This window comes from Eleutherodactylus coqui, chromosome 12, assembly GCF_035609145.1.
Source record: "Eleutherodactylus coqui strain aEleCoq1 chromosome 12, aEleCoq1.hap1, whole genome shotgun sequence".
Lineage (NCBI taxonomy): Eukaryota > Metazoa > Chordata > Amphibia > Anura > Eleutherodactylidae > Eleutherodactylus > Eleutherodactylus coqui.
In genome coordinates, this window is record NC_089848.1 from 95884580 (window position 1) to 95912169 (window position 27590).

The following is a 27590-nucleotide window of genomic DNA, read 5'->3' on the forward strand; positions in this document are numbered from 1 at the left end:
ACAAAATTAGGAACCCATTTCTGTACTGTATTCTGGCATAAATAAACTTTTTTAATTATCTATAATGTAAAGAAAAAATATTTTTTCTTTTTATATCTTTTTACCCCCAAAACAAAAACAGATTAAAAAAAGTCAGTAGAAATTTTTTTTTTTTTTTTTAAATACCCCCCGGATGTCACAGGGGAAAAAATAAATGCAACAAAAATAATCTTGGTAGATGAAAAGAAAAAAAAAAAAAAAAAGGCAGTAAAACCACTACGTGGGTTAAAAATCACTAAAAACAGCCTGGTCCTTAAGGGGTTAACAAATGCCTTTATATGAATTCAAGGGGGTTTTGCAGGAAAATACTAGTAAGAATGTAGCCTTAGGATAGGTCATCAATAGTTGAATGGCTGGAGTCCGTTGCTCAGGACCCCGACTGGTCAGTTGATAGGGCACCTGCTGTCAGTGCGGCTACACACAGGGGTATGGAGTGGAAGCTACTGCTCTGATCTGTGTAGTGGCCGGCGTGTGTAACTGCGGGTGCAACTCATTGATTTTTTTTGCCTGCAATTACAAGCACTGGCCGCTACACAGAGTAGAAGCTTTCACTCCGAATGTGTGTATTGCAGAGCTGACAGTGGGTGCCTGATCAGTCAATCGGCCGGGGTCTTGAGCTGTGGACCCCGGCTGGCCAACTATTGATGACCTATCCTGAAGATAGTTCATCCATAGTATTTTCCTGTAAAAACCTTTAAAGGTGTTGTGCCAAGAGCATATGAATGTCATAGAGCAGGGTGCCCAGCCTGGGACCCCCTCTGAGCCTATGACCCAGGACAGAGAGCCGCTCCCTTTCTGATGGACTGTCTGCCGTCCTGGCAATACAAGACAGCTATTCGTGTCAAATTAGCAGCGGCTGCTGCAGGCGATACGTGTAATTACTCCCCCAGTGACACCAGCTGACTGTCCGGGGTGCAGTGAGCAGACCTTGGGGCGATCAGCTGTTTATCCCGGCCCCATGTTCTTGGGAGGGTTGTCCATGTTCACAGAGCCACTTTAAGTAAGATCTGTATAATTGGCTATTCTCTTACTTCCGGCTATGTATACAGGAGAAGTTCTGAAGAGTAAGAAACAAAGTTATAACGCCATCACTCACCTTAATACTGACGCAGTACGGATGGTAACACTGCCCACACTGAGAGCATGCCAGCAGTCTTCCTTCAGCACCTTTCCCAAAACTACCGCAAACCACGCACATGTCCTAGGAGCAAGGAAATCAGATCCATCATGTGCTGCTATAGGAAGGTCTATAGGCGATATGGGGGATGCAGAGGAGAATCCCCCATCTAACCTAGCAGGACGTATAACAGGTAGTCTGTGGAAGACTATCCCTATTTATCAGGTTTGTGTTTTTTCATCCTCACCTTTCAAGAGCTAAAAGGTTTTTTTGCAGTAATTCACGGCGATGCGCGTTCAAAAACGGCGCTCAAAATCGCGATAAAAATGTCACGATTTCTGAACGCATGTGTGAGTGGCCTACGGGTGTGTTTACACAAGCAAGTGTGATATCGGTCTAAGGAACCCGGCCAGATAGCGCACTAGGAAGCTTGCAATTTTACATGCAATTGTGATGCGATTTCCAAGCGTGTAGTTCCAGCAGTAAAAACAGAAGAAAAAAAAACGCATTGCACTCGCAGGAAAAAAAAAAAAAAAAAAAAAAACGCATTTACGTACAAATGCATTGTGATTTTTTTGGGCTTCCATAAAAAAAGAATAAATGGGAGATTATTAAACAGAAATTCCCAAAATAAGACGTGCCGTGATTTCTCGGTGCGAGTGAATCCTCATTAATGTAAATTAACCCATTAAAAACAATGGGTTCTTTTCACGTGTAATTCCTGTGGATTGCGATGTTACCCCTGAAACGCGCCTTTGTAAATCCACCCGAAAAGAACAATATTTAACGCATTTTTTGACACTATGTATGCCGTCTAAGACTTACACAGTCAAGTCAGAAGACAGCAGCATACCGTTGAAGATGGAACTGGCGTGGCCCCTCTGCGCTAACAGTTTGTGGGGGACCCACCGTCCGTCCCTCACCGTAGAGGAGATCTTAACACTGAAACTTCCCATTTAGCACTAAAGCAGCAAATAAGCGAACAACTGACCTGATGTAAAGTGAACTTGTCGGTGGTGGAGAATAAGACGACGGTGTTGTGCATGGAGGTCTCTTCCTCCTCCTTGTACGATGAAACGTCAATTGTGGTTATCTGAAGAAAAGACACAGAAGACTTACAAGTCTTGCAGAACCAACCAACCCGCCGGTTCAGACAGGATGTAGCGCCTCATCCGTCACCCATCCCCGCTGTCGCTCAGATACAACTGACTTGCAATGGTTTCCATTGGGTTCAGCTCAAGCTTCTGAGGTGAAGAATAGCCCCATGTGACGGAACTTGTGACAGCGGCTCCAATGCCAACGTGAGCTGACCGCACACTATAATAATGCCTGGAAGAGTCAACTATGCTTGTTTACAGGGGACCAGTCACCCGAGCGAATCTTCTGAATGTGTATCTATAATGGTCCTCTGCACCAGCATTGGCTTAGATAGTCCAATTCGTAAAACTCCTGTGCGCTATGTAATGAGGGATGAACAGTCCGATGGACACGCTTACATCATCCATGGGCCACAGAAGATGTGAACGTCTTAAAAGAGTGGAATTGATGCGTGCGCAGAGGAACCTGATCCGGCACGGACGGACTCATCAAGCTCCTCTGCACTTGTGCCCATCGCACTCCGACAGACGTCAGACATCAGGGACTTCGCTAGCCTGTGGATGATGAAGGGGCCATCATCCACTTCCACCAAAGACAGAGAAGACTAGTCCGCCACCAGTAACCGTAAACAGGCAGTTCATAGCTGAACGACTGCCTGTTCACAAGACCTGATAGCAGAACTAAAAACCAAGCGACTCCAACAAGTGAGCGATTGGACGCTCCGTGCACTGTTGGCGGACGCATGTACGATTATTTCTAAATTCTCAGTTTCCGGTGATATGGATGATAATCGCCCTGTATAAAGGTAACTAGAGGTTAGTGCTGTGGCCTGGCAGCACTGGGGTCCTAGGTTCAAATCCAACAGCCCATATTTACATGGCCATTTTTTTGTGTGACTTCTGTGCGTTGCGAGATGCACGAAAACAGAAACCCAAATTTTAAACACATCTATTTACTCATGCAGGTAAGCTGCGAGATAAAACATGCTGTGAATGTTCTATTTTTCTGCAATTCCACAGGAAATTCTCCCACTGTTTAGAATGAGATAAAAAAAAAAAAAAAGAACAAAAAAAACCAACACATCGCACTTGCGTGTACATGTGAGTTTCATGCAAGTGTGATGCTGCATATTTGGCAATGTATTTTTCTTGCAAAACGCATCGCACTCCGTGGGACCGTGCATAACACAATGCCATAAGTATTCTGCACAAACACTGCCTGCATAATCCCACAGAGAACCACTGCAGGACTTTAAAAAAAAAAAAAAGAAGGGGGAAGAGATAACCGATCTGCCGGCAACTTCCTTCTTTTTTTTGAACTCCTGCACTGTTTACACGTTGCCATGGAGACCATTGGCTTGTCAGAAACCGGCCCGATGGCAGGGAGAGCTGGTGATCGGCTGTCAAATGATAGCCGGGCACCAGCTCTTACAGAGGAGAACGGAAGAAACCCTTCTGTTTAACCTTTTACATGCCACCCACTGGGGAAAAAAAATTAAATAAAATCACAGGTGGTTCCAATAGTAAAATTGCTTAAAAAATAATCAATCATACTCGAATGCAACTCACATAGTATACAAGTGCGATCCAATTTTGGAATGCTCCTGTAGAAAAGAACGGGCGTTTTTTGTTTGTTTTTTTAACAAGAATCACCCAAAAATAGGATACAAAGCCATTTTTCAAGTTCCTATCGCTGTGAGTAAAAAAAAAAAAAAAAAACGCTTATGTGAACGAGCCCGTTGAAATGAGAGGGCTCCTTGGCCGTGCGAGTTTTGCCCATCTCAGACTCAAGTGGAACTCACATGAGAACATAGTCTGTGAACACACCGTAAGGACAACATCTGCATGGAGTTTTTATATTCTCTCAGTGTTTGCATGCGTTTCCTCGCACAACCCAAAAAACATGCTAATAGGAGAGTTTAAAAATTGTGAGTCCCAGAGAGGACAGAATCCATTACAAAAGTGCTGCGGAATATGGGTGATTATTATATACAATATGGGTATATATTGGATGGGTGATTATTATGTATACATTTGTTTAATATGGAATTTATGGGCCAAGTATCCACCTGTCTACAATGGCAGCCTGTACAAATCTATGAAGGTTACATTGGGAGATGCTACTGTTGGACACTAGATGAAAATACAGTCATCCATAAAGCGGCAGCGCTGCAGTCATCGCGATGATGCAGCGCGTGGAGATGATGCAGCGCTCGGCATTGGCCACAGTTTGGAGACATTTGATGCAAGCAGAGAGATGAGAGTGCATACGCTACCCCTGGAATTATGAAGTTGCCTATGGGAGTTTTTAACTTTGAACGGCCTCTTCCTCCACGACCAGAAAGGCCAGAACCCCTCGGCCTCCGCCTGGGAAATCCAGATCCACGACCCTGTAAGAAGGAAGAAGAATAATTTCTGCAGTTAATCAAGGTAAAAGCATAGAATCTACAGCTCTCCTCCTCAACTAGGGGCTACTGAGGAGGGAAAGAGGGAGCAGGAAAACCATTTTAATGTATTCTCTAATAAGAGGTTGTGCAGCAGCTGGTCCAACTGGCTGCGAGTAGATAATCATTTATGCATTTTACAGCCTCTAAGAAGAATCCAAAACTCAGAAGCTTCAATTAGGATCCTTTTAAGAAAACGCTAATAAAAAGAAAGAAAAGGTCAAGATGATCTTAAAGAATAACATTTTTGACGCGTACAAAACTAAAAATTGGCAATTTCCCTAATGGTACTTTCAAGCCCACTAAGGAGCAACTGGGGAAAAACTAGTGACTAGTAAAAATTATCATCAATTCAGTGACAATTTTATGTTCTACCAACTGGAAATACTCAGAATAAGTTATATAAAAGGTTGAGTAACTTTGCGAGTTTACTGCATCTTGTACTGATCCTAAGTTACATCCTGTATTATACTCCAGAGCTGCACTCACTATTCTGCTGGTGGAGTCACTGTGTACATGCTGTATTTATCCTGTACTGATCCTGAGTTACATCCTGTATTATACTCCAGAGCTGCACTCACTATTCTGCTGGTGGAGTCACTGTGTACATACATTACTTATCCTGTACTGATCCTGAGTTACATCCTATATTATACTCCAGAGCTGCACTCACTATTCTGCTGGTGGAGTCACTGTGTACATACATTACTTATCCTGTACGGATCCTGAGTTACATCGTATATTATATTCCAGAGCTGCACTCACTTTATTGCTGGAGTCACTGCGTACATACATTACATAGCTTATCCTGTACCGATTCTGAGATACATCCTGTATTATACTCCAGAGCAGCACTCGCTATTCTGCAGATGGAGTGACTGTTTAGATACATTACTTATTATGTATTATACTCCAGAGCTGCACTCACTATTCAGCCGGTGAAGTCACTGTGTACATACATTACTTATCCTGTACTGATCCTGAGTTACATCCTGTATTATACCCCAGAGCGGCACTCACTATTCTTCTGATGCAGTCATTGTGTACATATATTACTTATCTTGTATTATCCTTCAGAGCTGCACTCAAAATTCTGCTGGTGGAGTCATTGTGTACATACATTACTTATCCCGTATTATACTCCAGAGCTGCACTCACTATTGTGCTGGTGGAGTCACGCTGTACATACGTTATACGGATCCCAAGTTACAGCCTATATTACAGTCCAGAGCTGCAATCGCCATTCTGCAGACAAAAGAGCTGAAATCTCTAGCATGCCTTGCCGGCTTCATGACTGCATAGATCTCACTCTGGTGATTTGCATTATAGATTTTGAATATTCTTTATGTTTGTACCCCCTGCTTCTAGCAGTGCCAGTGGTAAAGCGCACACCGCCATGAACGGCAGCCTGAGTCAGAGTTAGGGTGAACACCGACTGGCAATACAATATCCTAGCAATGCGAGAATGAGTGAAAACGCATTATAATGAAACCAATGATTTCAATGGTTTTATTCTCATTTGCGATGTTTTCACTGTAATCTCACATCTCAGAAACGAATCTGCAATATCGCCCGTTGTCTTCAATGGGGCCGGCGTCAGCAGCACTTGCCCCACTGAAAACATAGGGAGTACACTGCGCTCCCCTGACACAGCTATGGCAGGGGATTCCGTCATCCCCGCGGGGATGAAGGAATGCCCTTTCACAGCTATGGCATAGTTCCGCGATGCTATCCCATTGCTTTCAATGGGGCCGGAGCTGCTGCAGCCACATTGAAAGCAATGGAATGAGCGCTCAGCCAATCAAAGGCAGCACTCAGCTGTCATTCAATAATGGTTGGGCGGTGCCTCTGATTGGCCACAGCACTCAGCCAATCAGAGGCAGTGCTTTCTGGAGGCAGGGATTTTTCAATCCCTGGGGGGAGAGAAGAGCCGGTCGGCTATTCTAGGTGAGTTAATTTTTTTTTTTTTTTACATCTAGCCATGACTTTTCAGGAAAGGGCTTATATTTCAAGCCCTTTCCCGAAAATCATTGCCGCGATGGTAACCTTCACTCCATTGCTTTCAATGGGGCTGCAGCAGTGTCGGCCCAATTGAAAGCAATGGGATAGCTTCGCAGACCTCTGCCATAGCTGTGACAGAGCATTCCTTAATCCCTCAGCGGGGATGAAGGAATCCCTTGCCACAGGTGTGTCAGGGAAGGGCAATGTATTCCCTATGCTTTCAATGGGGCTAGCAATGCTGCCGCCGGCCCCATTGAAAACAATGGGCAATAGCGCAGATCCTTATTTGCGATGCGAGGCTAGAGTGAAAACATCGCTAAAAAGAATGAAACCATTGAAAATCATTGGTTTCATTATCATGTGTTTTCACTCACTCTCGCATCGCAAGGATATCATATCGCCAGTGGGTGTTCGCCCTTAGGGTGCTCACAAGTAGCGGATTTGGTGCAGCAGAAAAATCTACACTATTGGACGTAGATTGTGAAGTAGATCCACAGAACAGACTTCATCCCTTTAACTCAAGGTGTAAAGTCTGCTGTAGATCCTTGTCAAAATCTGCACTAAGAGCTCATGCCCACGGCCAGAGCAGGATACGCCCACGGATTTATGCCGCGGGAGTACCGCAGTGGTAAACAAAAGGCGCCTGCTGGTGATTGTGGAAATGCGTGCATTTTTTTGTGGTCTCCATTAATACTATATTATCGAGACCTCCCGCGGAGTAAATCTGTGGAAAATAGAATCTCCTGCTGCAGAAGTCCACGGTAAAGTTTTGTGTGTCGGCATTGGCCGGCAGAAAAGCTATTAGGTTCAACAGAACCAAATAGCCGCGGAATTGCAGCGAGGGAACCACGGCACAAATCTGTTTGTGGGCATTAGCCCTAAATCCACTGTGTGAACGCACCCTTAGGCCTCCTTCACACAGACGACACCGCATTGCTGCGAGAAAATCGCAGCGATATCGCATTGCTGCACCGTGCGATATCGTTGCGATTTTCTCGCAGCAATGCCACGATTTTATAGCGCTACAAAAATCGCATGTGACGCTACAAAAATCGCACGACTTTGTAGCATCACGTGCGAGGATTTTCCGGGGGGGGGGGGGGGGGGGGGGGGGAGAGGGCTTGAAATATAAGCCCTACCCCGAAAATAAGCTGTAACTAAAGGAGGAAAAGGAAAAAAAAAAATTATTATATATATATATATATATATATATATATATATACATACACACACACATATATATATATATATATATATATATATATATACGTATACATATATACATATACATATATGTACACATACATACATACATATACATATATATATACACACACACACACACATATATACACATATATATACACGTACATATATATACACACATCACCTCTTCCGCACTGTCTGAGGCACCACTGCATCTTCTTCCCAGGTCAGGCACTGATCATCTTCTGGCTGGGGAAATCCCTGGCTGCTGTAAGCGCTGGCTGTGATTGGCTGACATTTATCCAATCACAGCCAGTGCTCAAAGAATGGCTGTGATTGGTTCAATGATTGCCATTCATCGAGCACTTGCTGTGATTGGCTAAGTGTCAGTCAATCACAGCCAGTGTTTCCAGGAATCGGAGATTTTTGAAGAGGAAGATGATCAGTGCTGGGACCCGGGAAGAAGATGTGGTCAGGCTGACAGCACGGGAGAGGTGATGTATTTGGGGTTTTTTTCCGGCAGTTAGGGCTTAGATTATAGCTTTGACAGTAGCATTTACTGTTAAAGTTGCAACGCATCGCATGCAAACCGCGTTTTCGTGCGATGCGATGCAACAGAGAGGAAGGCTCCATAGGGAAACATGGGCTACAAAACCTCACGAGTCACGTGCATATCGCCGGACCCGCGAGGTTTCGGTGTCGTTTTGTAGCATGCTACAAAACATCACATGTGTGAAGTAACCTATAGGAAACCATGGGCTTCACATACATGCAATTTATAGCATCGTAGCAACGCTACCAAATCGCGCGACTTTGTTGCCCGTGTGAGGGGGACCTTATAGTTAGCAGGTTGTAGATTGGGTAACGCAGCGTTCTGCCTTGTTGTATTGCTGGGCTGCCCCTTGTAGGCACAAGTATACTAGATGCTGCACCTTTATATTCTCAGGACTGATCATTACTTCTATTAAAATGGAAAATCTACAAAATTAAACAAAATAAGGCAAGAAAAGGGCAAAAAACCCAAAGACAGTGCATTACAGGTGGAAATCCCATATACAGAGCTGCTGCTTGGACCCCTGTATTACAATGTGCTCTATGTACCCGGCCGTCACCTACAACCCCCGGTTAGGGGCTCCTCTGCTGTATAACACCCACCTCATCCAAACAAATGCAGCTGACTATTTTTGGAAGTGAAGGTTCCAGTTTGTCGAACCTTCTCTGATATTAAAGAGCATAAGCAACACTTATCTCCCCCCCCCCCCCAGGCTGCCTGGGACGTCCTGTTAACCTGCTGCTGCAGCCAATGTCATTATAGCTGCTGCAGTCAGTTTACAGGGTGGCACAGCCAGCCTGTAAACATGAGACCACTAGGGGGACTTAGAGCCGCCGGCAGGAGACTTGCAGGAAGAGGAGAGTATGCGACATCATGTTGTGGCCATGGGCAAGCAGCTTTTAGACTATATTTTTTTTACCTCGGACATCTCCTTTAAGGAATAAGGAAACCAGCAGGGCTTCTTAAATCTAAAGCTACTTACATCATGACACAAGTGAATGGGATTTTCAAAAGACCACCCAAAAGGTGCTTGAAAACAAATCTGCACATAGATGGGAAAGTGCCATGAATTTTCTATGCAAATAAGGAAGATGGAACAATACCTCTGCAGCGCCACCTATTGGATGGCAGAATTCCTGCAACTCAATGTCAGAACCTTTAAACAAGTCTTTAAAACGCTATTTGGGAATTGAAAGCCAAAATCCGTGAATTGAGTTGGGAGGGGCAACATCACTCCTTAAGGAGACACCTAGGTGGTGTATGAGAAGGCTTATAAGGCCATGCATGCTCCGCGGGGAAATACATGTAAATAAGGACATCACAGGCCTCTCGCTAGCCAAGTCAGGATCCTACTGCACACAGATGAGGGGCAAACACCCCGAAACAGCCGTCTGTGGATGGATTCTGCAATCATTGCTCGACAGACCTGTGTAAAGGGTCTGACATTGATTTGCAGAAATGCTGCCATCCAATAGGTGGCGCTGCACAGGTATTGTTCCATCTTCCTTATTTGCATAGATTTCCCAGAATAGCATATTTGACCATATAAGTCTCCTCACTCACCACCTAGGTGCTCTCCTTAACCCTTTAAGGACCAAATACTTTTTAGGAATTGTGGTTGTTTCACTGCCCTATTTTTTTGCTTTCAACTACCAAAATTATTTTTACTGCATCCCCCCCCCCCCCCCTCTCTCCGCCCCGTGACATATAGGGCTATTTTTTAAATATCTTTTTCACTGGCTTTTTTTTTTTGTAAGCATAAAGCTAAAATAAAATGATTTTTTTGAACATTTATAGTTTTTTTCTTTTCTTTTTTTATTGGTATATTTAAGCTAAAATAAAAGTATGGGAACGGGCTCCTCATTTTGTTTTAGACATTTTGATATACAATATGTAAGATTTCGGATTACAGGGCACATACGGCGACGGATTTGGTTGGCGTCGGCTTTGCATCATTTTCTTTATGTATATATTTTTACTTTATTCTGGTGTGTATAATATATATATATTTTTTATTACTTATTACAATTTTTTTCTATGTCCCCCATGATATCATATAATAAGACCTCTGGGGGGCGCGGGGGGGGTGTCATTCACATTGTCTTATTATTATTATTTTATTATTAATAATAATAATAAATAATATTATTATACACTTTTCCACTATAGCTGGAGCATCCATGGAAGCCCCAGTTACATGAGAATATTTCCCCCTGGAGTGACATCAGTCACTGGCAGAGCTGATCAATCAGAAACATCAGTCACTGGCAGAGCTGATCAGGGTCTGATAGGACCCTGTAGCTCTGCTGTGCCAGGGGATCCCGGCTGTCACATGACTGCCAGCTCGCATGGAGGAAGAAACACTTCCCCTTCTTAGTACATAGCAGTTATTGAGCTCTATGTATCTGAGAAAGGAGAAGGAAAAAGCCGCTAAAATCAGTTTCTTCCTTCTCCTCCGGGTTATTAGCTGTGACTAATAGCCGCGAACCCGACCTGCTCCCGCTTGATTGCAGCAGCAGAGGCTTTAATCCTGCGGCGTAATTTTGCTATCGGCTGGGTTTAAAACCCAGGACCAAGTGCTGTATATTTAGCGCGCTTGGTCCTTCTGCAGTGCATCTTACCGCGAATCCACTGTAACTAGGCAAAATCCGTACATGGAATTTTCCAATAAAAATTCCACACGGATCCACGGTAAATAACATGTCAGTAAATGGGAGAACTGCGTCAGAAATTCCGCATGCGGCTTTTGCCCGTTCACATGGCCAAATATGCATGTTGATTTGCAGAAGCATACGTGGCAGAAATACACGGCTTAGCTGCAAATTTCTGCTACAGGCGGAACCAATGTGTGAAAATCCAGCATACCCTTAAAATCCGCACCGCAGGCCCATTGGCATTGTAGATTTTTTTAATTCGCTTGTACTATTAAAAAAACACTGCAGAAACACTGCAGCATTAAAGGGGTTGTCCTGCGAAAGCAAGTTGGGGTATACACTTCTGTATGGCCATATTAATGCACTTTGTAATGTACATTGTGCATTAATTATGAGCCATACAGAAGTTATTCACTTACCTGTTCCGTTGCTGGCGTCCTCGTCTCCATGGTGCCGTCTAATTTCAGCGTCTAATCGCCCGATTAGACACGCTTGCGCAGTCCGGTCTTCTCCCTTCTGAATGGGGCCGCTCTGCCGGAGAGCTGCTCCTCGTAGCTCCGCCCCGTCACGTGTGCCGATTCCAGCCAATCAGGAGGCTGGAATCGGCAATGGAACGCACAGAGCCCACGGTGCACCATGGGAGAAGACCTGCAGTCCACCGTGGGTGAAGATCCTGGCGGCCATCTTCGTAAGGTAAGTAAGAAGTCACCGGAGCGTGGGGATTCGGGTAAGTACTATCCGTTTTGTTTTTTTTAAACCCCTGCATCGGGTTTGTCTCACGCCGAACGAGGGGGGGGGGGGGGGGGGGCATTGAAAAAAAAAAAAACTGTTTCGGCGCGGGACAACCCCTTTAAGAGACATGTGGAGGCACAGTCGGGCTACATCCACATGGGGCGGATTTTACGGACTATTTGGTGTGGATTCCGAAGCAGATTTTGATACAGATTCTACCCTCCTTTAAAGTGAAATCTGCTGCTGAAATTGACATATTGCAGACTTCTGTTCTCTAACGCATGTCAATTCCTGCAATTTCTGTCGTGTTTGGATGAGTTTTTTTTTTTTGCAAATTGCACCCACATTACCGCTACTGCAGATTATGGAAAACCCAAACAGAAAATTCATGGCAAATCCATCCCGTATGGACATAGCCCAAGGCTAACTTCACGCTGGCGAGCGTGATATGGGGCCATGAATCATACCCCCATATCCCGGTCCGCACCATGTGAATTCCTTAGGGATCCTCCGATGCAGCTGTCAGCCGCGGCAGGAGGATCGTGGACTTTCTCCTATTACTTTCAATGGGGCCGACGCTGCTGCAGCCAGTGTTGTTGAAAACAATGTGCGCCGTGATACGAGATAGAACATGCCGCAATTTGTTTCCCGCACAGCAATGCGGTTCCGTGCAGGAAATCGTCACTCGTGTGTACGACCCCATTCAAAAGAATGGGGTTCATATTTATATGAGATTTATGTGTCTCGCGACGCACAAATCTCGTGCACAGCGTTTTTTTTTTTCTTTAAAGTGTTGAAGTTTGAGCTAAAGCCAGAATGGGGAAAAAAAAAGTCTACTTCTCATTCCGGACGGATCCACTTCTGGCTTTGGCGAATGGCGTCGATCACTGCAGAGACGTTTTTCCAACAGAGCGCTGTGTGTGACATCACCCTTATACTTACATTTATTTGCGCTATGAAGGCAAAAGGACGAAGCCGCCGCGGCGGAATCAGAGAAGCATTTTAAGACAGTTAAATGAAATTGGAAGAACTTGAGACAACAGAGACAAAGCTGCGAGGCTGCACACAACGGAGGAGGAAGAGGCTGATAACACCATACAAGGGAACATTACACAGAAGTAGAAATGCAACTTATTTACCACTTTGATGCTCCAAAATGGATTGCCGGGAAGCTGTCTGGATTTAAAAATGTCCCAACCTTCTGAGCCATCGGCTGACCAGGAAGGTGGGCTCACTGTATTATTGGTACTCCAAGTGCCCTAAGACATGGCAGGTGAGAAAATAGATGGATAAACTCAGCAACACAAAAAATAAAGCCAGCAACATAAAAGGTTAGAAAAGCCAAGCAAATGTAGACAATGAGACGGCCACAATTAATCTGAAACATAGCAAGACATGCACGGCGAGCTATCTGCGGAGAACACCTGAGCCAGGGGGCGGGACTATTGCTGGTTGGCATCGTAGCTGATCACTGCTGCCTGTGGGGGTTGTGTGGATCTGTACAAACGTCATATAACGAGGCCGCGAGAGACCGGTCTTTGCAAAACTATTTTGAATTTACCCCATTTCACTGTTAATGTACATACGGTAGTAAGCTTTGCATGCAAGTATAGGGCAGAAATACTGTAACTGCCCCAACCAATCAAAATACTGCTTTCATTTTCTTCCAACTTCTGTCTGCAAACAGCAGGATTTTGATTGGATGCCATCCCTCCGGTTTTTATAGCCCACTATACGGAGAGACTGCTGGGTACCATCATTGCAGAGTCTAGATTACTTGGTGGGAAAAGTAGTGCAGCATGCAGCGCTTGGCATCAAATGGATGAACGCTTCAGTGGAACCGGAGAGACCACAAAATAAGTCGATGGGTTGATTCGAGCTTCGCCGGTGGCCGCTACGCCATGGAACCATTATAAGCAGAAGCCATAATGCAGATGTGAACAGAACCTTACTGCAGGCTTTGTTGGTAAATGGTTGCACCAAGTTTTCGACCGATCCCGTCTGCACAGAACAAGTGATCAGTGGGGGTCGGCTGCTGGGAGCCCGACAAATCACAGGTCCTGTGTTCTCCTGTATGAAGTGGGAGCCGAGCTGGAGCACCACATTCATTTCTATGGATAGTCCTGAGACAGGGCTGTACATCGCTTCCCTTCGGCAGTCCCACGCTCAGCCGCTGCTCGCCCCCTAGCGGTTAGACTGCTACTGATCTGACAGTTAAGTTTAACACTTGGAAAACGCCCCTTTTCGGGTGTAGCGGATTTGGTTTGATCTTCCGCAACAGAACATCCGCGTCGCTGAGGATTTTGGTACAGATGCACAGTAGACGCCACCCCTTCAATTCACCGCTGTGGATCTGCACCAACATCTGCCACAGGTGAACGCGCTTTAAGTTGCAAAATTAGTGTGCATCATCCGCAGCAGTTCAACTGAAGGTGAAATCCTCTGTGGATAAGAGGCAAAAATTGCTTCAAAATGCACCGAATGATGGAGATTTTGACATGGATTTTAGTGAGAATATGAACCAAAAGCCACAGTACCAAATATGCTTTGGGGGGCTTCCGGTCCATATCTGACTCTGTTCACAATCGCATCATAGTTTACTTTCATAACGGAAACCTGCGATTCCCGGCTGACGCCGACCGCGCCCTACGGCTTATAAATGGGGACTGTCTGATTCCGCTGTCATTCTGCTGGAAAAACAGCGCTTCCAATGCAGAAGTGAACAAAACCTTAGACTTAATTAAAGGGAAGCCGCTGCCACCTGTGAGTATCAGAACCAGGTGAGGAAGGGCATCGCTTCTTATGGAGAGCACCTATAAAGCTTGTGGAGATTTATAAGACCATCCATGCTCTTCTGGGAAATATGCAAATAGGGAAGATGGAATACCTCTACAGCGCCACCTACTGAAAGGCAGCATTCCTGCAAGTCAATGTCAGGCTCTTTATACAAGTCTTAACAATTTCCAGTCATTGTTATAGGGCTTGTCTAAAGAGTCTGATATCGGCTTGTAGGGATGCTGCCTTCCAATAGGTGGCGCCGCAGAGGTATTGTTCGATCTTTATCATAAACCAAGTTATGCCGCTCATAGGCCAGGCTCAGAGGAGTTTGGGGATGCTCATAATTGGTGACAGGTTCCCATAAATATATATACACAGGGTTAGCAAACGTAAACTTCCCCAACCAAGAGGCCTCTGGAAGGCGTTCTGCTGCTCCAAATCAGGGGAAAGTCAGACAATGGTCACTTCAGACAACGCGCTCGTAATTTACGGTAAAGAACGTATTTTTGTAAAAATGTCACCGACATGCTGCCCCTTAGATCTACGACTTTTATTAAACGGCGAGCGCATCGTCTCAGGCGACTAGTGTCTGTATTTCACCTCATTTCGCGCAGCGCCTCATCTTGCAGAAGCCCGAGTGTCAGGGAAAGTTTAATTTTGCGAACCCTATACATTTAAACTCTGTTCTAGACCCGTACCGCCAGAATCGAGGGTGACCAGCAGGCTATGACTACTGAAGGGAATGATAAAAGAGAAATGAAGGCAGACGGGATTGTTCCTAATGCCTGACGTTTAAAGCTCGGGCGACTTGTTAAGCGTGCAACAAGAGATCGCAATGTCGCGCTAATGAGAATATATGCATAATGCTGCAACGGTGGGCTGACAGCCATGCTGGAATTCTGCACTCACTATCATTAGGCTGCGTGTTGTGCAGGGCTGATGGGGCATTTGACTTCTATCATTGCAGGTTGTGGTCCTATTCAGGTACAATGACAGCTGCACCTGCAATAACAAGTTCCGGCCACTACAAAGGGGTTAGAGCAGCAGCTTCCACTCTGTACCCAGGCGTCTGATCTGCTGGGGCCCGACCGGTAGACCCCAGCCCATCAACGACTGATGACCTAGGCTCCGTCATCAATAGTATTTCCCTGGAAAAAGACTTGGCAGTTTTTATAATTTTTTTGCGCTGATGAAAACAGATGTCCGTTCTACGACATAAGCGTCCTACCGCTGCCGGGCAGAAAAAGAAATACGAAGGCGGTGCGGAGGGATGGCGACATATCGGAGCGAGAAATGGTAGGCTGTCCACGTTATGGTCAATGCTCATGCAAAGATGTAGCAGACGGGCAGCCGAGATGAGCCAATCACAAAACAGATTAACGATCAACGGGAAGATAAAGTGCGTCACACAAGGTCTCCTGGGGCCGGGCCTAAGGGTTGAAGAACGCCGTCCCACGGCGGAGAGAAGTGTCGTAGTAAGAGGTTCAAGGGGTTGTACCAGAGTCAGAAGTCATTCCCTATCCATAGGAGCCAACTTGCTGATCAGCAGGGGGAAAGTTGTGGATGATCAGCTGTCCCTGGATATAAGGGGTGACGGGAAGCGGTAAGTATGGGTCGGCTACGATAAAAGTTGTGAACACCTTGATGGGCAATTTTGTACACTTAAACGCTCATATATTGGGCTGATGATCATTTTTGCAACAGGCTTTAATTACACACCTTGCACTGTGTCTTCTGCGGCCTCTGCGTATCACCGTATAAAGACACTGCAGACTGAGGGCCCTTCTACACGCCATCTCAGCGATGATGTGCTTACACGCAGCAGCAATCATCACTCAGTGAATGGGGGTGATGATCCGTTTCGGCCCGCCCACCCCCATTCATAGAAAAGAGCCATGTAGCTTTATTTTACTGCACACTATAGAGGTCCCACAGAAGTCGATGTGCATTTAGGCTCTCTGGACAGAACATAAAAACACTCATGTGGACCCAGGCATCGGTAATTTTGGGTCATGTGCTATCCGTATATTCCCCCGCACCCCCGCTGTAGTCTATGAGGCTATTCACACCAGCAATTTTTCATCTGGGCCAGTGGTCAGTATGTGAAAGATCTCTGCATGTTCCTTTACCATCAGTTTTCACGGATTACTGTGCTGCGTCAATGCAGGTCCGCCCGCACAGAGACGGGTGCCCGTATGCCCGCCGATGCCAACTGCCCCAGAGTTTATCAGGGGCAACTCACAATACAATGCTATGGATCAGGCCTAAATCTCAATAGGAGATCCGTAAGTGAGGCCGGCCGGCCGGCTTCGTTTTCAGAAGACAAACGCTTAAAAAATTTTAATTTTTAACCCTATTGTTAATATTGTTAGCCCAATACATTTAAGTGACAAAAATGCCCCCCAAAAGGTGTCCACAGAACTTACAGTAGTCCCCACTGTTAGTTTGAATTCTTTTCCTTCACTGGAAACCCCTTTAATCTCACAGCGAGGTGTCAAAGAGTCACAATTATCCCTGAGTATCCGATTGCCTCGCTATGACAGTTTTCACATTATGCATTGTAAAAGGGAGCAGCTTTTCAATCAGGGTGGGGGAGGGAACATTATCCGGATTATCCTATCCCCCCCTACTTGCAGCTACCAGTATTGCACCTTCAATTCCTTGTAATAAATGCAGAGGCAGATAAACGTCCCTGACTGATCGGTCTACGGTGTACAGTAATAAGATATCACACGCTCACAGTTCGTTCTTTATAGTCAATAAGTATTATTCAGCCTCCGGCCCGCCTAGGACTAAGCTGCATCAGAAGCAGCGCCACGTCCCCAGCAGGAGCTTCCAGATGACTTTGCACCGTTCTCTCCATTGCCCCCTTCAGTGGCAGGTTTCTTATTACCATGTCATGCCTCACAGGGCAGGTTTTTTTAAATGAGTCAACAATGCAATTAAAACCCCGGAAGATTTCAGATGACAGCTCAGTGCTCTGCACATTTCAGCACTAGAGCTGTCCATGGAAATCTTCCTAGGTTTAACTGAATGGTCAGCGCAGTAAGCCCTGGAGATTTTTCGTGCGTGCCACTAAAGGCATTTACATGGGACAACATTTTTTCAAAAGGTGCTCCGCCACACCGTAACAACATAAACCGTTGACCTCGCCGCCCTGCTCCCCTGTTTGGCTTCACTTGTGGCTGCAGAGCAATAGCATCCCGTCAACAGAACATGTAAGCATTGCAGCCAATCACCAGCCGGAGTCAGTCAATGGCTGCAATGGGCAAGTCCCTGGTGTCAGGGATAATACGACTAGTTCCCTGCTAATAGAGGTGAAAACTAGCGGGGGACAAGGCACCAGCTGGGAACGGGAGGCGAAAATGGCTTAATGTTGTTTTTACAGCATGGTGAGCACCATGTAAAAAAAAAACAAAAAAAAAACATTTGCTCCCCAATAACCCTTTAAAGTGTATAAGATTTACAGAAAGTCTACCTCCTGCAAACATACATGGAAAGAACCGGCGTACCTGATCACAAAAGCCATATAAGTTAAAGGGGTTGTCCCGCGGCAGCAAGTGGGGTTAAGCACTTCTGTATGGCCATATTAATGCACTTTGTAATATACATCGTGCATTAAATATGAGCCATACAGAAGTTATACACTTACCCCCTCCGGTGCTGGCGCCCCAGTCTCCATGGCGCCGACCGAAACCGCCTTCTCCCTCGATTAGACGCGCTTGCGCTGTCTGCTCTTCTGTTCTGTTGAATGGGGCCGCTCCGGCGTGCTCGCGCCACACAGCTGGTCTGTGCATGACCTGTGCGGCGCGAGCACGCCGGAGCGGCCCCATTCAACAGAACAGAAGAGCGGACAGCGCAGAGGTTATACACTTACCCCCTCCGGTGTTGGCGTCCCCGTCTCCATGGCGCCGACCGAAGCCTTCTTCTGCCTTGGATTAGACGCGCTTGCACAGTCTGCTTCTTCTGTCCCGCTGAAGGGGCAGCTCCGCAGAAGACCTCTGCGGCGCGAGCACGGTGGAGCCGGACAGAATAGGGCAGACTGCGCAAGCGCGTCCAATCCAGGCAGAAGACAGCTTCGGTCGGCGCCATGGAGACTGGGACGCCAGCACCGGAGGGGGTAAGTATATAACTTCTGTATGGCCAATATTTAATGCACGATGTATATTACAAAGTGCATTTATATGGCCATACAGAAGTGCTTAACCCCACTTGCTTTCGCGGGACAACCCCTTTAAGCGTATGGGAACATATGCTTCCCATTGACTAAAGCAAAACAAAAAAGTATTCGATAACACTTTGTGACTTGTTACCAGTTACCAGTGTGCAATGCGGATGGTCGATCTAGAAATATCTCATGGGATATATATTGAGAAGACATAATCTCCAGTACTGCGATATAACCTACAGGTAAAGGTTGCTTCTGGATCCTCTGTCGCAAATTTCCGTTAATATACAGGATGAAATAACTCATGCATATAGCGCTATTTCACCGTGTAAACCGCTGGATGCCCGCCACAGAGCAGACCCCATTATAGTCAGTGGGCGCCTTTGGTTCCATCATACGACTGCTCCGATCAGCCAACGGGTTCCAGCTTCCTGCTCTCATAATGAAGCAGGAAAACTGAACCCAAAGTGCTAAATCATGTGAAAAACAGCAGTTTTTGATGAAACTTATGTGGAGCTACACTTTCAAAAAAAAGGTTTGGCATGTCACAGATACGTCAAAAGTTTTGATCTGTTGGGATGCAGGTGCAGAGCAGAGCCCCCCAGCAGCAAAAGCATTCATCCGAGCTACTATTGGAGGGTCCAGATTACACAAACTATAGGGGGTTACCCAGACTATACAGCCCCACTACAGTGTACAACTGGTAGTGTGCAACTAAACTTTAAAAAAAAACTTCTTGGCGCATCACTGACATGCCAGAGGTTTTCAGCCCCCCAGTGATTGGCAAAAAAGGGGGCACAAATAGATGAGTGCCATGCCTCTGCGGTTCTGATCGCCCAGCGTTGTAGGGGGTCACAGTTGGTCTTTAAGCTATCTGCGTGGCTGAACAGGGAGCTCCGGCTGTGCCGGCTCAGGTCTCTCTAGTGCGGGCATAGCTACATTCATAGCGCAGTGTAATAATGCCTGCCCTGTGTTGTATATCCCTTATAAATATGCCCCTACAGTGTGCTCTCCTGACATTTTTATATACTGCTCCTGCTACTGTGAAGAGAAGAAGCTGTTCTGCGTTGCACACAGCTTCACCTCTTCCCGGTGTGCCCGTTTCCCATCAGACCCGATGCAGTGTCGGGGTCTCAGTGTACTGAGCTGTACATACATTTTGTCATAGTATGTACTATATGTGACAACCCGATGTACTGAGACTCTGACAATGCATGGTGTCCAGCAGGGAATGGTTGTGCTATGAAGAGGAGAAGCGGTCTGTAATACAACACGACGACTTCTCTTCAAGCACCAGAGGATGGAGGCAATAGCGGTATATAAAAAAATAACGTGTTCGAAGAGGGGGAAAATACAATAAAACATAAGGCAGCCATTATTACACTGTGCTATAAATGCAGCTGCGCCTGCACTAGAGAGAACAGTGCCGGCACAGCCGGAGCCCCCTGCTCAGCTATGCAGTTAAATAGTTGAAGATGCATTTCTAGCAGAATAGCTGAAGAGGGGTTTCTACGAAAAATGTACATTTTGCAAAAATGCTTATAAAATCACCTATTCTGTATATTTTTTGGGGGAAAAAAATGAAAAAGCACCAACTAAAAGTTTAGTAAGACTTTTTTTCAATTCTAAGAAAAAGAAAACGCTGCAGCGCGGTACATTGTTGTATTTTGGCGGTTGTAGGCTATTAACCCTTTCCAATCCAATTTGTACCCTGGTTTTCCTAGGGGACTTACTCTTTTTCTACTGTTATACAATGATGCTATCTGCTGGCTAAAGCCAGTACTGCATGAGGTGGCACGTTGGATAGGCTCTGACAGCAGAGAGGCTGGCAAAATACAGTAAGAGAACCCCCGACGGACGTCTTCCAACATCAGAGCTGTACAGCCTTAAATCATAATGTCTTCAGACGTCAGACAGTGGATTGGAAAGGGTTAAAAGTCATTTTTACCACAAAACTAAATTTCAGGAAGTGCACTCATAATAAAAGTGAAGCCGTCAGAACCAATACATAGGCACATTCGGGGATTTCAGAATAAAAAAAAATAAAATCAAAAACTGCAGTTTTGGACTATAAAGGGGAAAAAACGGCAAAAAGCCTAGAAACAAACGGGAAATAAAAAAAAAAAAAGGAAAAATTCCTCAGCCTTGCTCGAGCTACAAAAACATTCAACTGCAATCCTCTATGCCTGAAATTGGTCCTTTAAAAAAAAAAAAAAAAAAAATCAGGAAAAACCCAGTATTGCTGTGAAGTCATAAAGGGCAAAAAAAGAGATAATTAGGATAAATACAGACGGTGAAGTCTCCCATTCTGTCAGTTCAGATAACCATTTAGTCATTCATAAAATGTTCCACAAAATTGACTTTCTCCTTCAACATAAAGGTAATATAAAGTCCATTTACCTGTCTTGATCTCGGTCTGCCAGGAGAGAACTTCCTTTTGGTGATAGCTGGCTTACCCATGCCAATTTTTGGAGTGACGGATATAAACGTAGTCTGAAAGGCATTTGCTGTGCTATAACTATGTGCCGGAGGTTGACTTTGAAATATATCGTTCGTTGAATGAAAGTCGATGGAAACTGCGGGCGAGGATGACACACTGGTCTTACTGGTGTCCACTGAGGTTGCGGGAGACTCCATCCCAGTCGGAGACTTCAGACTTTTGTGCCCTGTGGGGGAGCTCATTTCTGTAGACGTCTCGCTGTTCGGCGCGGTCTCCATGTCGTGAAGATCAGACGTTTCGGAAACCAGTGCGTCATCCTTTTTTTGTGAAATGTGTTCATGACCCCGAGTCAAATCAAAGTGCTCGTCTAACTTAGAATCGCCTGCAAGCTCAAACTTTGATGGCGAGTGACAAGAATCCGCCAGGACACGCGGTTCGCTCCGGTCCTCGGTGGGACTTTGAGTTTCTTGGTGTTGAAGCGGACTTGGTTTATGGTGAAGACACGGCGGCTGCTGCTGCGTCGATATCGTCTCACTTGCAGCATCTCCTACAGTCTCATCTGGTACCGTGTGCGTGTCGGCTGACTCAGAGATGTCCATGTTTTCTGCCTCAGCATCGCAGGGAACATCCATTTCCAGGTCTGCTTTCTCATTGTGCTCTGGTGCCACTAAAAGGAAAAGTAAGAGTTTTTAGTAATGGATTAGTTTGCCACTACTGTGCCCCCCCCCCAAAAAAAAGACCTGTCCCAAAATAAGCCCTAGCCTGATAAAGATTTTACAGGGAGGCTTGAAATATAAGCCCTATCCCAAAAATGAGCCCTAGTTACATTTCAATAGGGATACATTACCCAACAGGCTCAGCCCAGGTCCTTCGCGCTGTTCTCCAGATCACATCATCGCTTAGTGAAGGCGGGATTTATGAACTGGCTGAGCCGCGGCTCAGTTATTTCATAAATCCCACCTTCACGATGCGACGCCTGCGATTGGTTCTTTAAGCACTGTGGCTCGGCCAATTAATGTAGCGCTCAAAGAACCAATCAGAACCATTGCTCCGTGGAGACAGAATTTATGAATCCCATAACTAGGAAGGGATACTGTGTTGACAGCCAAGGACTGACAGAACTGTGTCGGGGGCTCTGGAGAGCAGCAGCGGGAGGGACCTGGACCAAGCCTGCTGCGTAAATAAAATAGGACATTTCCCAAAAATTAAACCTAGCGGCTTTTTTGAGGCAAAAGTAATGATAAGACCCTGTCTTATTTTCAGGAAAGCATGGTAGATAATTACTTCTATTCCTGTAATACAGCGCATACACCCATAAAGCATTACATTAAAACCACTAACAGGTGAAGTTTACATTGCTTACCTCCTAGGCAGCAAGTAATCCATCAGCTCTAGAAGTTGAGGTGTAGAAAAATGACCAAGTGTACTTTTAAACAGGCTGACAGTCACCCGAGTAATTGTTTAAAAGAGCGATGACGGGTGAATGTTGATCCTCGTAATCACGGGACCCGACAGCAAGAATCGCTCACTTGTCGAAATGGCTTGGTTTTCAGCTGACCTAAAAACCAAGTGCGCTATGGTCCATTCATTTAGGCTGAGCTCACACAGACACATCTGGCTGCGTGCCGCCCATAGCCATATAATATCATGGCACATACGCATGCGTTATACACGCCAAGATAGAACATGCTTCGATTTTTCTTACGCGCGTATTTTGCACAAGTCGTGTGAGCGACAATATGGCCACCTATGGCAGATTGATATAGCGTATTACACGTGCAAGACCCAAGCGCTGAACAGGCTGTATCGACAGCGTGTGAACCTGGCCTTAAGAGGAGATCTCCAGTGTGCTCCATCTCCATTCAGTAAGCGACTATGGCTTTCGGTGGAGGCACAGGAGCAATACTTATCAGGGCAACTGTCATCCGGTGTAAAAGTATCCTTAGGACCTGAGCGGCTGTGATAAGGACCAAACTGTGATAAGTAGATGACTGGGTCAGAGTATCTCCAGAATGGCCAATCTTGGAGTGTCCCCAGTCTGTAGTGGTTGATATCTACCAAAAGTGGTCCAAGGAAGTACAATCTGTGAACGAGTCATAGGTATCCAAGGTTCAATGAAGTATGTAGGCGGTGAAGGCTGCCCGCTTGGTCTAGTTTCACAGAAGAGTGACTGTGGGACAAAGTACTAATTAAGTCCCTGCAATGACAGCAAGGCGTCCGATCACAGGACTCGCAGCTCGTTCTGTACAGGACCCGTCAGAGTGCCCATGTGACCACTATCCACTGCTGAAAGTGCCTACAAGAGGCATACAAGCCAGTAAGGCTCTTTATTGCTCGTAGTCAGAGATTATGACGAGTAATGAAAGAAGTGCTTACGTCATTCGTCTCACTTCTTTTCTATTAAGTGTGGCAGGAATGTATTAACTCCCTGGCTAGCCACCTTTCTGCTTCTCTACTGAGCTCTATAGGGCAGCTTCTGGGCATGCGCAGCACCCCTGAGAAACGGTTCTATAGAGCTTCGCTGTGCAAGAGGCACGCACGTTTAGGGCAGTGCCAGAGCAGAATATGAAGGTGGCCACAACGGAGAAGAGAAGGTAAGCTAAAACGGGGATGGGAATACCCCATCAAATGGATACTACCATCTCAGTATTTCATGGCCGAGATGGGAATCCCCTGTTGGCAGTTTCCCAACCACCGTACGAGGAGTTACGGGAACTGCATAAATGGGTGTTATGGAGACAGCATAGTGCACTGTAACAAGCAGTTTCTGTAACTCCTATTCACGGAGTTGCAAAAACAGATTCAGACTACCGTCTCTACCGTTTCCGTAACAGCTGGCGAGGTGGTTGAAAAACAGCTGCGGGTTTCCCATCCCAGCCATGAACCGCTGAGATGGGAATACCCCTTTAATCTCCTATTACACTTTGGGCAAACAACTCATTACATCTTGTCTATTCGATCATTGGGGAAGGGGGGCGGAGGTACAATAACCTTGTTGCCATTAGGACTAGGGTAAAGACGTAAATGAGATCTTCGCTGCAGACATTACGAGTAATGTATTAATAAACCAAACAGTGTAAATAATACATGCGGCGGCATACCTTCATCAAGGCACATTACTGCTGCAGCTGGAACATGATCATTGTGATTAAGTGCTTCTTCTTGAAATGTAATTTTTCCACCTGTATCCACTTCTATCTCATCTGTGCACGCTAAATTAATAAAGAGGACTTAATTCAATAGAGTCACGAAAATCATTACAACTCCGCAAACAAAACCAAAGACAATATCTGAAGCCTTCCGGCTCCCATGCCGAGACGTTACCTCTTCTCAAGGATTTTAAACACTTAAAGGGACATTTCCATTTTGGACCATCATGGCCATGGTGGGAATTCTCCTGTGTACAAGGATGCTAGCAGTTGTTGGAACCACCAAGTAGCCCGTGCCACACAGTTTTCAGAAATTCCACAGAAGTGAATGGGAGCTAAGGAAATAAGTTTAGCGCAGTGATCTACACCGTTTCTGTAACGTCCATTCACTTCTATAGAAGTTACGGAAACTGCATGGCACTTCCCACTCGTTTCCATAACTGCCGACCAGTAAAAAAATGCCAAACCAGGAACTATTATGGCATCCATATAAGTCTGCCATATAAACACATTATCAGAGACACAAACCTTTGCCAATGAAACGTGTAAGTAGTGTGCAGAACGCCGCCTGACTTGGTGCTTCTCACGGCAGGGTAACAAGGTAAGGAGGCTCTTTTTCTTTATTGGGTACAGAAAACACAACACTTTTTGGATTTGTACCCAATTCTTACACACTTACCGGAGGAACGATCCGGTCCCAATCTGAAATGCGTTGATTGGGTTTCTCATATCAAATGAAGAAAAGTTAAGTTTTCCTACTTCCTCTGTTGTTCTGCTGTATGAAGCAGCGATTTGATCACAGGTCCCCAACCTACTTTCGCATTATCCACCTGAGGGGCTTGCAGACCTGCTGCGGCTGTAGAAAGGCTATCTCCTTGGTGCAATTGAAAGGGACCCCGTCATGTCATATGAGCAGCATAAAGCAAGCGCATAGGCTCATGGCATGGGGGGAGCGGAGGTCAGGGTACGTTCTTCATACTTGCGGGCCTAACCGCTCTCGAAAACTGATTGCAGTGATTAAAAGGTTAAAATAGGTTTTGTGCTTCTTCTTTGCACTGGTAACAAAGGCGCGGCAGTCTGTGCTTTTGTTCCAATGTAAAAAACTGAATGGAAATGGAAAATTGAGAAATGGATTGACAGACGCTCTTCAGTTCCAATGCATTTCTATGGGCAGGAAAAACGTACGCGGTTTCTGTTTTGCTGCTCCCACAATGGGACGGGTAGACAAAGTAAAAACGCTGGTGTGAAATGGCCTTAATCTTTGAGGGGTGCACGGCCATAGAGAACAGTGTGCCTGCACTAACTGCAGAGACGAGTCCAATGAACGGACCGAGCCGCGGTTTGCAGGGCTGACAAGCGAAGTAATGGGGAGGTCAGTAGAACAGAAACAAAAAAATAAATAAAATCCCCCCGATCTCAGCGCCCCCTGCCCTGTGAGCCCATGAAAATTGGTTTATGCTACTCACATGACTTGACAGGTTACCTTTAAAAATAGTGATGAGCCCACAACCCAGTGAGTATAAGTGCTTCTGAATTGCACATCACATCCTGCCAGTCATTCGTGAGCATGAGGCGCCTTTCCTCTACTGTTCGTTACAAGTCCGATAATAAAAGGTTAAGTCTGAACCAGGCGGTATCATCCAATGTCACTAACCTTATCTCTATAGGGCCGCGATCCCCGGTACAATCCAAGATCTAATTACCAGAAAAAGGAAGCCAAAGCACTAGCATGAAAATCCCACATAAGGCTAGTGCTGCAGGCGATTTTACGTCGCTCTGCAGCCATTTTGAGGTTGCATTCCCATTGAAGTCAATGGAGTTGTCGCACGACTCGCAAATTGCTTTGATAACTACTTGCGGATTGCAAAAAAAAAAAAAAAACACAACCCCAGTGGATTTTTTGCGACCAGCGGGTCATGGTAACGTCATTAACTTCAATGAGAGTGCAAAATCGCAGGGCTACACAGAAACCAGTGTTGTGGCCAAAGTTCCCATGTAGCCCTAGCCTGATTACTCTATCCTAGCCTTAGATGAAATTTATCATCTCCAATGCGTTAATAAAGGGGTTGCCAGGACTCAGTGGGAACCGGTCACATCCTATAAACACCATAAACTAAGTCATGCTGCTTATAGGGACATGAAGTCCGGCAAAGTACTTTTCACATTTATCGGGCTCTTCATTCACTCGCCGTCACCCCTGGAAGTCTATAAGTGTGATTCTCTTCAGTCAGTGTATGCACACTCCCATAGAGAACAGTATGCATGCACACGGACTGACTGCAGAAACAAGCCACGCTCGCAAGCCACCTCCATCTTCTAGGGGCAACAGTGTGGGTGTGGGAACAAGGAGCTCGGTAAGTCTAAAAAGCATGCCCCGGGACTCCACACCCCCTGTCCTATAAGCGCCAGAACTTAGTTTATGGTGCTTACAGGATGGGACAGGTAATACTCAGGATAGGTTATCAATAGCGGATTGGTGAAGGTCTGCAGATCAGGACCCCAGTAATCAACTCTTATCCTGCCTGCTGTCAGTCTGGACAGAGCAGTAAACAGATCCCTTCATGCACACTGCAGTAGCCCGGGTTGGTATTGCATTGATTATAATGGAAGCGTGTCTGTATTACCAACTCCAGCTGCTGCAATGTGTATAGAGCTGCCAGTGCCATCCACACGGACAGCGGGCTGGAGAAAAGCTGATCACAGAAGGTCACGAGAGGCAGAGCCCTGCCGATCAACTACTGAGCATGGGTCAGCAATAGTTAAGGCCCAAAAACCACTTACCGGGTTCAGACTCCACCACCTCCATTTCCATACATTCTTCTCCTACTTCATCCTCCCCTTCGGATTGCTTACATAAAGCGCAGATGTAATCGTCTTTCAACTGATCATCTAAATAGTCTGCACATTTTTCACAGTCTGGATGTATCCACCTCAAGTACAAGGAAACAGATGTGAGTATGGCGAATACTACATCGTTACATGCAGAGATTAACGACATTAATGAAAAGGGTCTTCTAAATCCAAAGCACTCCAAAGGGGGCCAATCACACGAGCCCATCATCTGCCTGGGCAGTGAGCGCTGACCGACAAAGACCACGTCAGTCGCCGTTCATTCGTTAGGTTTCACAAGGGCAGATGAGCTGCCATATGGGGGACCAACTATCGTTAATACGATCGCTTCTCCTGAAGCCGCCATCACTGACCGGCTGCAC

The 27590-nt window shown here is 45.8% G+C and overlaps 1 protein-coding gene across 7 annotated transcripts in view; it reads right to left on the minus strand.

Moving 5' to 3' along the window:
* The window catches only part of KMT2C (lysine methyltransferase 2C), a 223971-nt gene that overhangs the window by 111026 nt on the left and 85355 nt on the right, over window positions 1-27590 (minus strand). For 6 of the 7 annotated variants that reach the window (XM_066585567.1, XM_066585564.1, XM_066585562.1 and 3 more), the window contains exons 11-17: window positions 27160-27308; window positions 24331-24441; window positions 21190-21896; window positions 12983-13102; window positions 4530-4643; window positions 2148-2249; window positions 1136-1240 (exon numbers count right to left, since the gene is read on the minus strand). In XM_066585567.1, coding sequence (XP_066441664.1) covers window positions 1136-1240; window positions 2148-2249; window positions 4530-4643; window positions 12983-13102; window positions 21190-21896; window positions 24331-24441; window positions 27160-27308 — 1408 coding nt within the window. The remainder of the gene's footprint in view (window positions 1-1135; window positions 1241-2147; window positions 2250-4529; window positions 4644-12982; window positions 13103-21189; window positions 21897-24330; window positions 24442-27159; window positions 27309-27590) is intronic. The other variant, XM_066585566.1, reaches the window with a different exon arrangement.